We start from the raw sequence: 14,418 nt of genomic DNA on the forward strand, positions 1-14,418 counted from the left end.
ATGTTATTTAGTCTGTTTGAATTTTTTACTATTAAGTCCACATAAGATGAAACCATTTTTTCTTTGAATACTGGATTTAAGATATTTCGATGAATCTTCCATATGGATGCTTCGAATAAGAAAATATTTCTTACTTTAATTTTTTATAATGTTTTTTTTTCTATATATTTATTTATTAAAAAAGAGACAAAGAGAGATCCTTATATATATATATAGCACGTGTGAACTTATAGTTTACCTGGTGCAGTAAACACTCCATTACCCAAAGAATATTTCACAAAGTCATATACAGAACTTTTTTCATAACCGTTAGAACTTTTTAATAGAAACTAAAAAGAAAGCAAAAAATTGATGTATAAAGCCGAAATAAGAGAAAATCTAATTCGGGCAAACCGTTTATAACGAAGTGCAATAAATTTGATAAATCTTACCTCAATATTTTCAGGATCATCGAAGATTAAGGCTAATTGAGGGCCTAACCACAATGGCCACGGCGAAGAATAGTTTTCAGATAATTTCATTAATTTATGAGTTATTTCTAATTGTAAGACAAATTCATTCAATAGAGATCTCATAAATATAGACATTATAAAAATAGAATAAATATGTACCTTTTAAATCACCAAGAAATATATTCAGGTTTCCAATTAAAGGGTAAGCTTTAGGTCCCGAAAAATTTTTTACCATGTTATACTCACGAAATCTATTTATTATATATTTCAAAACATAGAATAACATTATTATTATTGCTGTTGAAACACTAACTTTATTTATATACCACATGTTTAGTTAAACAAATAGAAAATTATAAAACAAGCAAAAATAGTTTTAAAATACAACTGGACCCTCAATTGTAAGCCAAGAAGTGATATTAAGCTTAACCTCCGCAGCGACTTCTTATATCTTTCGTGATTTAACATAAACTAGAAAAGAATCATCACACGGGTAATCTATTTAAGCAAGATCGAGATCATACTTTGTCCAGGCGTCAAGGATGTCAGGTTAAACACGTATGGAAAAAATTAGACAAAAAGCTGTATTTTATCAATTCATTTATTCCGTGCGTGTCGATACTAGTTTGCGTACTCGGAATGTATCATCTACGTAGTTCTTACATTAGAAAAGAGAAGTTAATCGATGTTTGTTGCGTAATCCTACGCAAGCGAGTAAGTGAGAATCGTTTCGAGACATCTCGAGACGTATCGACAATCGCCGAGATATAGGGAGAAAAAATATCTTAGTTACGGTGCACCAAAAGAGCACATCAAACTCCTTGCAGGGCGCTTGTGTCCCTTGGCACGCGTTCTCCCACTATTTCTATTAGTCCAATCATATGCATCGACAGCTACGGTTTCTAGCTTTTCGGTATTTGGTCCGCGCGTTGCATCGTCTTATTCTATAAAAGCCCGTGCTTTCACGCTTCAACATGATTCTACCACGAGACCTGCGAGAGATCACATCGAAGAGAACTACACTCCTGCGCTACTATTACATCAGTGGAACAAAGGGACAAAAGCAAGAAGGCCACGTTGTCAGTATTATATTCTGCTTTGGATTAACAGCAACCTCGATAGCTGCCGATAGGCAAGCAAGCGACACATCATCATCAACTGTATTTTAACCAGGGTTTTTATGCCGAAAGGCTTTTCCCTGCAACGAGCTAAATAAATCGTACTTATTAGTACTGACTGGGCTCAAAAAATATATTTTAATTTATTTTCATCTACCCTCATTCCTCATAAATAAACGATTCCTAACATCCATCTATAAGTGCATTTTCAACGACAAGAAAACCACCGGAGTACCGATACAAGGCGTCGGTCGTTCAACAATGTTATAAGCATAGTTTTTTCTTAAAGAAATCTTGTTTTTTTCCCTTCCCTCTATTTGACTTTATATTATCCAAATAAATAATTACTAGTAAACGAGATACATAAAATGAGAAGCAAGAAGTGCTTCGGTTAAAGGTCAGATTGAAATGACTTTATTTTTTATTATTATATAAGCGTTTCGATTAGTTATAATTATTCAAGATAAAATACTCAATTTTTCTTATCTTATTAAAATGTTAAATTAATGTGCTAGACAAATTTTCTTTTGATCGCACGTGTTTTAATCGTATGATATTTTATGTATTTCTATTACGTGTTTTATTACACGTCTGTCTTGTCTGATAATGATTCAACAGAAAATTATTAGAAAATTGTTGTTACATAGAAACGCAATAATCCAAGATCCAGCGGCCAGCATACTGCACGTAATTTACCAAAATCCAAATTTCGTTCAGTCAATCTTTCATACCTACTATACATACATTAGGCGGAAATTAACTAAGCTCGGCGGCGGTCCATATAGCGTCACCCAGGTAGCACAGGTTCAAAATTTAAACCAACTTCAAGAGCTTTTTACCAAGACTGTCGTCTAGATATTTTATTATTTACTAGTATTATTATGCAGAAAAAAAACGGCAGAAAATTGTGACGGTTTTTAGGCTATGGCAGACACTTTGGAAGTTCAAAAGAAATTAAATTTTAAATGTATTTTAATGAAATACGTTAATTCGTTATATCACGTTATATATTATAGTATTACTAGCCTACATTTTATACGGTAGACAATTTTTCCGGTAATAACATCCCGGAACACATCTAAACCTTACCTACAGCACGTGCATACGTATGTATATGAGCACTATACTATATAGGGTCTTTTGCCTAACTCGACCACCTAAAGTATCTCGTTTATTTTGAACGATAGATAAAATGTTAGAGGACAAAAATATTCTGTCCAAAGACGCGAATATAGTGATAGGCCGAATTTTTTTTTCAAGGTCATATTTTTCAAAATATAAAAGTCATCGTATTTGTTGCGTATCCCACGCAACGAGTGAGTAGGGCGAAGCACCTAGGCGCGTACGGCCCTGCCAAAGCGTTAGACGCGTGCGACAAAGCAATATCGTTGTTTTTAGTGGTAACCACGGTAGCGCTAAGATGCCTGCAAGGGCTCTTTCTTTATTCTAGCTCGCGTTCTCCCACTACATTTATCACGCCAATCATATGTATCGACAGCCGCGTTATGCTCGGACTTTTCGGTGATTGGTGCAGCATTGCATCGCCTTTTGGTATAAAAGCCAGCGCGTTTTTGCGCTGGTTGTCACTCTGGATTCATCGCTCGAGATTCATCTAGCTGAGACTTGCGAGAACTACTTCAAGGAGAATTCTTTGTTTGCGTAATACCATATCATCTAAGTTCGGCCAGCGACAAGGGACAAAGGTCCTGCACGTGGCCAGAATTATCCGGATTTGTGGATTCTTCTTCATCGTTTTCAACCAGGGTTTTTATGCCGAAAGGCTTTTCCCTGACGAGCCAATAAAGCGTACTTTTTAGTACTGATTGGGCTCAAATAAAGTTGTTATTGTGTTCTTTATTTTCCTATCCTCCTTCCCATTAATAAGGAATCTCGATATCACTCGTAAGGGCATTTTTCGATTCACTACTATCCACTGGAGTACCGATTAAGGCATCGGTCGCATCAACATTTTGGTCCTTGAGCCGGATCGAGGGATCTTCCTCCCCACTCTTCGTCCGGCGTCTATTGTGCATACAGTCTTCTTCAACGGAGGAGAAAGAGGCAACGGAAGACTTCCGATCGAGCAACAAAGGAGGTATTGCATCATCGCTACAAGCCGAGAAGCTTCTATTCTTCCGGTGCGTGAGTACGCTGCACGGGACGCCTTATTCAGAGGATTCACGTGAGTTTTGTAATTTCTGTTGCTTGATCATTCTTCGTAGTTGTATTTTTCCCCCTCTTTTCTCTTCTTAATTTTGCCTTTTGTCGTGAAAATGCCTCGTTCGAGTAGTGCACGTGGTGATGTTGAGCGCGTTATACGTAGATTCGAGTATGTAAAGAGAGAATTCGCGCAATTTCAAAAGGCGGTGAGCGAGATAGATCATAGCAACCCGCGCGATATAATGAAATTAAAGCTTAGAATTCCAAAGTTGATAAGAATGTGGCAATATTAGAGGATTGATAGAAAAGACTTCCGGTGAAACGATGGGAACGCTGGTTGACGAAATTCACAATCATGTCGAGTCAGTCATCGACGCCAGGGCGGAGGCGGAATTGATCATTAATAGAGCTGAATCGGTAGCCACTTTAGACACAAATGCGCCTACTACGAATCTATTGTCTCCAGTTAGCACTACGGTTAGCAATCCGTCCGTAGATAGCATTTACAGAGTACCGGCGGTACAATTACCTCGTTTTGACGGGCAGCATGAGGAATGGCCGAGTTTCGCGGACACGTTTCAATCGGTGATAGGAGATAATCCCGCGATTCGCGATATACAAAAATTTGCATATTTGAAATCATGTTTATCGGGACCGGCCGCGGAGAAAATAAGAGTTTTGGAAATTACCGCGGATAATTATCCGATTGCGTGGAAGACCTTAGTCGAGTGCTATGACAATCCGTTAATATTAATAAATAAGCACGTACGAGCTATTTTAGAGGGTCCCCCTATTGACAGTGAATTTCCCTCGTCTTTAATTGCCGCGTCCGATGCGCTAAGCGCAAATTATAGGGCTTTAGTAGCGACTAAAAAAGTGTTTGTCGATCAATTTGCTATTGCCGCACATCTTTCGCGAGTGGATCCAGCAACACGGCTTCAATGGGAACAACGGTATTCCCGAGATGCTTTACCGACGGTAGACGAATTTGTGATATTTTTGCGCGATCGGGGAAATGCGCTAGTAAACTCCCAGCCGGCAGAACATTCTAAAAGAATTAACAATAGCAGAAGGAACGCACCGTTAGGACCCGAGAGAAATTTTCGCTCAAGGAATTTGATGCGTAACGAGCCGCGGTTTAATTCTCCGCGAAATTGGCCGCGAATTTCCGACCGAGGACAAGTTCAAGCGTATTCCACAAGCGCGACTGTCTCGTGTGGCATATGTCGCGAGAGGCATAACACATCGGAGTGTGAGCAGCTACTGAGAGCCGAGCCCGAGGAGCGCAGAAGAATCGTGGTTAACGCCAATTTGTGTTGTAATTGTTTACAAGCTGGTCACCGCGTATACACATGTATTAAGAATGACTGCTGCAGTAAGTGCAAGGGCAGGCATCATGAGTTGTTACATGTGAGAGAGGCCGTTGCAGAAGGTGCAGCGGCGGGCATCACGAATTGTTGCGTTCGAACGGCGTCGGCGGTGCAGAATGCACATGTAGAGCTCCATCACTCGCAGGCACCCGCGCTGTTACTAACTGCAGTGGTGCATTTGCTGGATCGCGACGGCAGGCCGCACGAGTGTCGTGTGCTCCTGGATTCGGGTTCCGAAGCACATTTCTTAACGATCCGGTTCGCGAATCTTCTGCGAATAGCCAAACGGGACGTGAATGTACCCATTTCTGGCGTAAACCAAACGGAAACTAGAGTCAAACAGGCAATATTAGCAACGTTGAAATCGCGAACAGAAAATTACGCGTTAGAATTACAATTCTTATTATTACCCACTGTAACGAATAGGTTGCCTTCGCAACGAATTCCGCAAGAAGAATTGACTATACCGGCAGGGATCCAATTGGCAGATCCCAAGTTTTATGAGCCCGCGAATATCGACGCGATTCTCGGTGTCGAGATTTTTGCTTCACTATGGCGCGCAGGTCAGAGCATTAGGTTGAATGAAAATTTAATGGCACAAGGAACTGTACTAGGATGGCTCGTTATGAGCACAGGAAATACGCGCACTCCGCAGAGCGTTAATTGCCACACGGCCACGGTAGATTTGAACTCACAATTGGAAAAATTCTGGAAAATTGAGGAAGTAGCTGAGAGTAGTATTAGGTCGCACGAGGAAAATTTGTGCGAAGCACATTACAGAAGCAACACGCGACGGGATGATACTGGCAGATATATAGTGAGATTGCCCTTTAAGGAAGAAAATCAGTTAGGAGATTCGTATACGAGCGCGTTACGAAGATTTCACGCATTAGAGCGATCATTATCGCGCAAGCCGAAAATTAGAGATGAATATATTAAATTCTTATCCGAATATGAAGAACTAGGGCATATGACAAGGATAGAAGGGGGACCCCACGAAGATAGATTCTATTTACCGCATCATGCTGTATTAAAGCATACTAGTATTACGACCAAATTGCGAGTAGTGTTCGACGCGTCGGCAAAAACCAGCAACGGGAAATCTTTGAATAACGTATTAATGGTTGGCCCAACCATACAGGAGGATCTATTTGCACTTTTAGTAAGATTTAGATCACATGCTATTGCTATTACCGCGGACATCGCGAAGATGTATCGGCAGATAATAATTGATCCGCGCGATCGCAAATATCAAACTATACTGTGGCGTCGACAGGAAAGTGATCCCGTGAAAACATATAGATTAAATACAGTAACCTATGGAACTGCCTCCGCGTCGTTTTTAGCAACTCGTACGTTACATCAACTCGCGAGCGACGAATTTAACAGATTCCCGAGAGCTGCCATCGCGCTTAAAGAAGATTTCTATGTAGACGACTTGTTAACCGGAGCGCGTACGGTTAGGGAAGCGAAGCAAGTCCGCGACGAGTTAATAAGTATAACCGCAGGGGCAGGCATGCATTGCGGCAATGGGCGTCAAATTGCGCCGAGATTCTAAAGGACTTAGATACCGCAGATAATAACATCATAAATTTAGATTCGTCAGGAACGATAAAAACATTAGGTGTTAATTGGAACGCGGCCGAAGACAACATAGGCTATACGGTAAAGCGAGCAGCTGATCCATCGAAGGTTACTAAGCGTGTTATATTGTCCGAAATTTCTCAGTTATTCGACCCGCTAGGTTTATTAGGACCGGTAGTAATCAACGCGAAATTGATGATGCAACGGCTATGGCAATTAAAATCAACATGGGACGAAGATGTCCCCGCCGATATATATAAAATATGGCAGGAGTTCCGCCAAAATCTCCACACGCTCGAGGAGATAAGGTTCGCGCGCAACGTAGCAGGTGATGGAGAGAAATGGAAATGCATGGTTTTTGTGACGCGAGCGAAAGGGCTTACGGCGCGTGCATTTATGTTAAAACGTTAGGAAAAAATCCCACTTTACGATTAGTCTGCGCCAAATCCAAGGTAGCGCCGCTTAAAACGCAATCGCTTCCGCGACTAGAACTTTGCGGCGCCTTAATACTTTCGCGTCTCTTTAAGGCCACTAAAAACGCTTTGCGTAGAAATGATTTCTGCCGTACAATATTTTGGACGGACTCTACGGTAGTTTTGCATTGGCTCAACACTCCGCCTCACACGTTAAAAACCTACGTAGCACATCGCGTAGCTGAAATTCAAGAGAGCACAGCTCGCGAGCTGTGGCGTCATGTATCGTCCGAACATAACCCCGCGGATTTAATTTCTCGCGGCGTTACACCTGCCGAACTCCGTGAAAGTAAGCTCTGGAAGTCCGGTCCTGTATGGCTTATCCAGCCGGAATCAAATTGGCCGCATAGTAGATTAGAACCAATCGAAATCCCGGAAAAGAAAAGGATTGTAACTCACGCAAGGGTAGCTACTCCGTTCGAACTATTTAGACGGTACTCCTCGTTCGTCAAATTAAAGCGCATTATCGCGTATTGCGTTAGATTCGCACGTAACTCGCGCAATTTAAAAGAGAAAAGAATAATGGGTGAGTTAACCGTGGACGAATTGAAAGGCGCGGAAATAATCGCGATTAGATTGATACAGGAAGAAGCATTTCCCGAGATCATCAAATTAATCAAGTCCGGTAAAGAGGTTTGCGCATCATTCTCCGTACTTAGCCCGTTTGTAGACAATTTAGGAATATTAAGAGTTGGAGGTAGATTGGCAAGGAGCAACTTGCCATACGAGCAAAGGCATCCCGCATTATTGCCGAAAGACCATACAATTACAAACGCGATAATACGCGAAAAGCACCATCAAATAGGGCACGGTGGTACGCAAGCCACTTTGAACGCACTTCGCGAATCGTTTTGGCCAATAAATGGGGAAGTAGCGTTAAGCGCGTAATATATAAATGCATTACTTGTCGACGTTTAAAACCCGCTACGCCGCAATATCCTATGAGTGATCTACCTGCCAGTCGTCTTCTACCGAATCGTCCGTTTATCCACACCGGCGTAGATTTCTGCGGTCCGTTATTCATCAAGGAAAGGCAACACCGGAACCGTGGTCGCGCGAAAATATATGTGGCGGTATTCGTCTGTTTTAGCACCAAGGCCGTTCATTTAGAACTCGTGAATGATCTAACGACTGAAGCATTTTTAGCAGCTTTGCGTAGATTTATGGCACGCCGTGGAAAATGTTCGGACATATATTCCGACAACGCGACTAATTTCGTAGGTGCGGCGAACGAACTAGAAGCGCGCGTCTCGCGAAGTTTGGTAAATGAAGGAATCAAGTGGCATTTCATCCCACCCCGTTCCCCCCATTTTGGAGGTCTATGGGAGGCGGCCGTAAAATCATTTAAATATCATCTAGTTCGAATTATAGGCGAGACATTGCTATCTTACGAGGCATTATTAACATACGTCCTCGAGATAGAGGCGATTCTTAACTCGCGTCCTATCACGCCTCTGTCTAATGACCCGAATGATTTGCGCGCTCTTACACCTGGGCATTTTCTAATTGGAAATTCGTTTACGAGTTTGCCAGAGGACGAATACAGGGATATACCATCCGGGCGCCTGTCCCAATGGCAGCACGTACAGCAGATGAGACAGCATTTTTGGAACCGATGGAATAAGGAATATTTGAACGAGCAGACGGTCCGTAAAAAATGGCACAGAGGCACAGCAGACAAAATAAGTCCGGGTACACTAGTCATCTTGCGAGAAGATAATTCCCCTCCACTCAAATGGTCATTAGGACGTATCGCGGAGTACATAAAGGAGCCGACGGTATAGCACGCGTGGCGAGCGTAAAAACTGCCAACGGTCTTGTAAAGCGCGGTATTAAACGTCTTTCTCCTTTACCAAGCGATTTATAAAAAAAAAAAATTTTTTCTTTTTGTAATTAGTCGCGTTAATTACTGAATATGTATTGTAATATGCGGTTAACAGTATGTATATATAGTTTATAATTTGTATTTAAGTGTGCGCATTTTGGTTTTTAAATTTTGAACGGTGCCCGTTCAAGGGGGGGAGTATGTTGCGTATCCCACGCAACGAGTGAGTAGGGCGAAGCACCTAGGCGCGTACGGCCCTGCCAAAGCGTTAGACGCGTGCGACAAAGCAATATCGTTGTTTTTAGTGGTAACCACGGTAGCGCTAAGATGCCTGCAAGGGCTCTTTCTTTATTCTAGCTCGCGTTCTCCCACTACATTTATCACGCCAATCATATGTATCGACAGCCGCGTTATGCTCGGACTTTTCGGTGATTGGTGCAGCATTGCATCGCCTTTTGGTATAAAAGCCAGCGCGTTTTTGCGCCGGTTGTCACTCTGGATTCATCGCTCGAGATTCATCTAGCTGAGACTTGCGAGAACTACTTCAAGGAGAATTCTTTGTATTGCGTAATACCATATCATCTAAGTTCGGCCAGCGACAAGGGACAAAGGTCCTGCACGTGGCCAGAATTATCCGGATTTGTGGATTCTTCTTCATCGTTTTCAACCAGGGTTTTTATGCCGAAAGGCTTTTCCCTGACGAGCCAATAAAGCGTACTTTTTAGTACTGATTGGGCTCAAATAAAGTTGTTATTGTGTTCTTTATTTTCCTATCCTCCTTCCCATTATTAAGGAATCTCGATATCACTCGTAAGGGCATTTTTCGATTCACTACTATCCACTGGAGTACCGATTAAGGCATCGGTCGCATCAACAGCATTTTTTTTTAAAGGAAAATATTTTTACAAAAATATTCGTATGAGTTAAAAAAAACCGAATCCAACGACGTGAAAAATGTTGACCTTCAGATGACCTTTACTGAAAAATTTGTTAAAAGTTTGTCAGGAACTTCAATACGCTCTCCGAGGACGATAATAAAGAAACAAATACAATCAACGTGTAAGGCACTCATACAAGCAAAAAAAAACTGGTGCGTATTTACTTATGTACGCACGTAAGAAGTTACATTTCTTTGGCCTACCGAAACGAATATAACCTCAATAACCTCAAAATAAGTTCAAAAAAAATAACTTTAAAGAAAAAAATAATTTAAAGAAAAAAAAATTTATTATTATTATTAATAATATTATTATTATTATCATTAATTATTTTTCTTATAACTTTTTAATTTTCCTTGTTTATTTTTTAATTAAAGTTATTATTATTATATTATTACTATTATTATTATTTTTATTATAAATTTTCTTTTTACATAGAATATAGTTGATAAAGAAACATGTTCCCACCTCCCTGCTTGGTTATCGATAATATTCCCTAATGTAAGCTGAGTATTTTTCTTTTATTATTATATTTTTATTTTTATTTATTTATTTAATTTTATAAATATATATCTACAGCGTGAGTGGGTAAAGAGGGGGAGGATGGGAAGTATGAGAAGATAAGCTACTAATTATTATTTATTTATTTATTTAACAAAAAATAAAGGAATCATATTTTTAATGGATCGTTATATTACATATAAAAATGAGAATAAAAAAAACTGGTGTGTGTACTTACGTACGCACGTAAGAAGTTATACTTCTTTGCCGTACTAAAACGAACATAACCTCAATAACCTAAAAAATAACTTCAAACAAAAACTTCAAGGAAAAAAAATTTCTTACAAAAAAAATAATAATAATTATATAAGAAAGAATAAAAAAAGAAAAAGAAAATATCAAAATATAAATATCAGTCCACATTAAATATAAGAGAGATATATCGAATTACTTCATGCGTCATTAGCCATGGCACGGTGATAGTATTAGTTCCCCCTCGATCATTTTAAGTAAAGCAGCGTTGAGTACGATTAGTACTTGGATGGGTGACCCGCTTGAGAAAAAAAAGAGGAAGAAGAGAAGAAAGACGACTTCATGCCTTAAATTTAAAATCGCTTTGCTTGCGCATCGTAAATACCGACAAACTTCGTGGTGTCGATTTTTAACCATGTCGCTTGGAAAAAAGTCACTCCCATCACATTTTCCCAAGCGCGCCAAAATAAGTATTACTTCAATAAAAAAAAATTAAATCGGTTAACATTAGCGAATATTACCGGTCATCAAGTAGGAAGGGAGAAACAGATCTCCTTATTAACTATATTCTATGTAAAAAAATAAAAGTAATAATAATAATAATAATAATATGTAAATATTGTGATAGTTGACCTGTAATTAATTATAAAAATATCGAGAGTGTGGCATAAAAGACTGACAACGTATCGTGCAATGTGAATGTTATTGTTTTTGTTTTGAAGTTATACTTCTTTTTCAATACTAATTACCAAGCGTGGCCTGTCGAGGATTTCCTTCAGAATTTGTGTGGCACTCCCCGTGATAACGATTTATGTACCATTTGTAAAGATTATAGATTATTAGCGTATATTCGAAATACGCGGCTCAATCATCTTGAGAATATTGAGAATATCGAAATGTTGTTATATGGCGTCTCCCCAACCTTCAAACCGTTGCTAAGCACGCCCTGCTGGGCCTTTAACAAAGACATTAGTTCTATTCTTAGACTGGTTTACTTTAGTTATTATGTACGGTGGTGATTGATATTAAAAAACTGTGAATATCTTCAAAAATATCATCAAACACATTGATTATTTGTAAATATTAGTAATAAAAGCCTTTTTTGAGATTTATTGAGGTATGTATTATTATTTATTAGTTTTTTTGAGATGTACTGAGGTATGTATTATTATTTATTAGTTTTAATTCGTTTCATTTCTTCTCTATAATGATCATCAATTCAGGTTGAAAATGAATAAACTGGATAACATGCTATGCGAATTTTTATGCCTTAACCATATGATGATAATTTTCTGATTTAAATGTAAGAATACCGATCAATTAAAATTGTTCTCTTCATCCTGATATTATAACAAACAATAGTAAGTAGAATAGCTTAATGTTCAGGTAAAATACTTTACCGAGTAAGAAATATGTATTATATTAATTTTTAATTCAATTTATGGGTATCTGTTTCTATATTTATGTTTATATTTCATACATAAACTACTTTTTTAAATTGTTTTAGCTAAATATGCAGTTCTACATATTTTGTTCCAATCAAAGACTGTAACACACCCAATAAGAAGACTCCATCTCAGCATCGGACCTGTGCATATAAATTTTATTTTCCAATGGATTACCAATATAAAAATTTCTTTTAACTAATGACTCCTTCGTAGAGATTTCATGTGAATTATCATGTGAATAAAATTCAACCACAGTTATAAGGAATAGGCAATACATGAATCTGTCAAAAGATAGAAATAATAATCTTGCTTCTAAAAGATACAAATATTATAATTCTCTTGAAAAATATTTATTCAAAGAATTACAAAACTTATTCTCTCCGCATAATTTATCAATCATTTTACTGAAAGAGAGAGAGCATTATTTTCAATAACAATAAGAAGAAGCTAACGGCATTGAAATTTTTAAAGATTTTGGAAGAGAACATCTTCTTTTTATTCACACTGGGAAGAAATCATATGCATTTATATTCTATCAAAAGAATAAAAGAAAGAATGTTTGCATCTTGGCTATTTATAAATTGGTTCTACAATAATTCTTATTAAATAATAATCCCTTGTAGCTTTTTGACCAGTGTCAATATACATTTAAATTTCTGTTTCAGTTTTCGAGATTTTTGAAACTAATGCAGATAAGTGTAATTCCTATTACTATCGTTACGAAAATGTATCTAAAAGAAAGTATCCATCACAAACATCTTTACATATTGTCCGTAGAAATTTGGTAAATTGTTATATAAGTAAAAAAGACGGCACGTGGACAGTTTCTCTAATGAGATAGCATCGCTATTGTCATTTATTTCGATGAGGTTTCATTTTTTACTCATGCTCCTAGGTGTATTCTTTTTAGCCTTCCAGAGATGTATTGGTTGTAGTTATCTTTGACTAGCGAGTTTATGTGCGTATCAATTCTTCTTTTATATCTGCAGGTTGCCTTGGTTATATCTTCTTCTATCGCGTTAATATTTTGGTCCTTTCCTATCTTTTCGTTATGGATATACCATGGAGAATTCACGATTGTGCGCGGCTATGGATTGTTGAGTTTCGAGATTGGCAATGTGACTTTTCGCTGCTATACCCCATAGCGGTAATCCATATGTCCAGATTAGTTTTATTATAGTTTCGTAGATTTAAAAAAAAATAAACTGTGCGGTTAAATCAAGAACACTTTTAATCAAAATCTCTTGAGTTACAAAGAATACTTGTGTTGAAATAGTTTTTTCTTGTTCATTTTTTGAGTTTTCCATTAACTAATTGTTATTCTTCCTCTAAAAAAATTTTAAATATATATACGTTTCCTGAATATTATTAATTCTACATTCTTCTTTCCATCTAAATTAATTCCTGTGAAAGTTTCTTATGCGTGTAATACTAACAATTAGAATCATTATCTCAAGTATTGCTATGTTATGAGATTAATGATTCGTATAATGCTTTAAAAAGAATATTAAATAAAATGTGAAATAAAATAATACTTGTAGTTGAATGTTTTTTAATGCTATAAATTGTTAATTTTCCCTAATATTTAAATACTTTGATGCTACATTAGGAATGTTCGAAAAGTATTTCAAACAAAACTATATTATATGGAAGTATATTACTATTCAACATATTTATAGGATCTTGAAAAAATTTTCTATTACAGCAAGTATTACATTTTCTTGAATTTAAAAGAATTAACTATCTAGAATCGTTTAACGTATCGTTCATACGGAAATATTTTTCTTATATAAAAACAATTTTAAATCACAGGTCATCGAAAGCCCTAGGAAAGATTTCTTTTATACAATAATGCATTGACAACGCAGCATAATGAATAGTAAACGCATTTAAATTGCAGAACAAATAGCTTATTTGGCATACGAATTAGTAGTTGATAGTGCTGATACATTTAGCATATATGAGATTAGAAGGCTTAGAAGATAGTGCAGTTGACATTTCTGGAGTATCAGGAAATTTTCCAAAGAGTGACAATATTAACGATTTAAAGTCGAATCTGATGAATGACGAAGATTGCGTGTCTTCAGATCATACAATGTGAAAATTCGATAAGATATATATATGTTAAATATATTTCATACAGAAATTTATTACATTAAAGAAAGTTATTTTTGAGTAAATTGAATTATTAGTTTTTAGATAATTCGTCGAAAGTACCATCGCGTTTAGGAAGAGTTTCTAATTTTTCCTTACTCGATAATTTTTTTTGCAATTAATGCAATACAGACACAATTAAT

The 14,418-nt window shown here is 37.5% G+C and overlaps 2 protein-coding genes across 2 annotated transcripts; one reads left to right on the forward strand and one right to left on the reverse strand.

Moving 5' to 3' along the window:
- Positions 1–3: 3 nt before the first annotated feature.
- Positions 4–783, reverse strand: LOC122513577 (cytochrome P450 4C1-like). Its single transcript, XM_043629988.1, has 5 exons — positions 612–783; positions 432–538; positions 239–329; positions 54–109; positions 4–12 (listed from the first exon to the last, which is right to left on the reverse strand). The coding sequence occupies exons 1-5, from the start codon at positions 781–783 to the stop codon at positions 4–6; spliced, it is 435 nt and encodes a 144-aa protein (XP_043485923.1).
- Positions 784–1,426: 643 nt separating this feature from the next.
- On the forward strand, positions 1,427–14,222 carry LOC122513579. The gene is made up of 7 exons (XM_043629989.1): positions 1,427–1,584; positions 4,024–6,554; positions 6,698–7,012; positions 7,120–8,041; positions 8,248–8,906; positions 12,787–12,905; positions 14,055–14,222. Exons 1-7 carry the CDS (start codon positions 1,427–1,429, stop codon positions 14,220–14,222), a joined length of 4,872 nt encoding a protein of 1,623 aa, XP_043485924.1.
- The last annotated feature ends 196 nt before the right edge of the window (positions 14,223–14,418 follow it).

The sequence above is a fragment of the Polistes fuscatus genome, unplaced genomic scaffold, assembly GCF_010416935.1.
Source record: "Polistes fuscatus isolate 324 unplaced genomic scaffold, CU_Pfus_HIC Scaffold12, whole genome shotgun sequence".
Taxonomy (NCBI): Eukaryota; Metazoa; Arthropoda; class Insecta; order Hymenoptera; family Vespidae; genus Polistes; species Polistes fuscatus.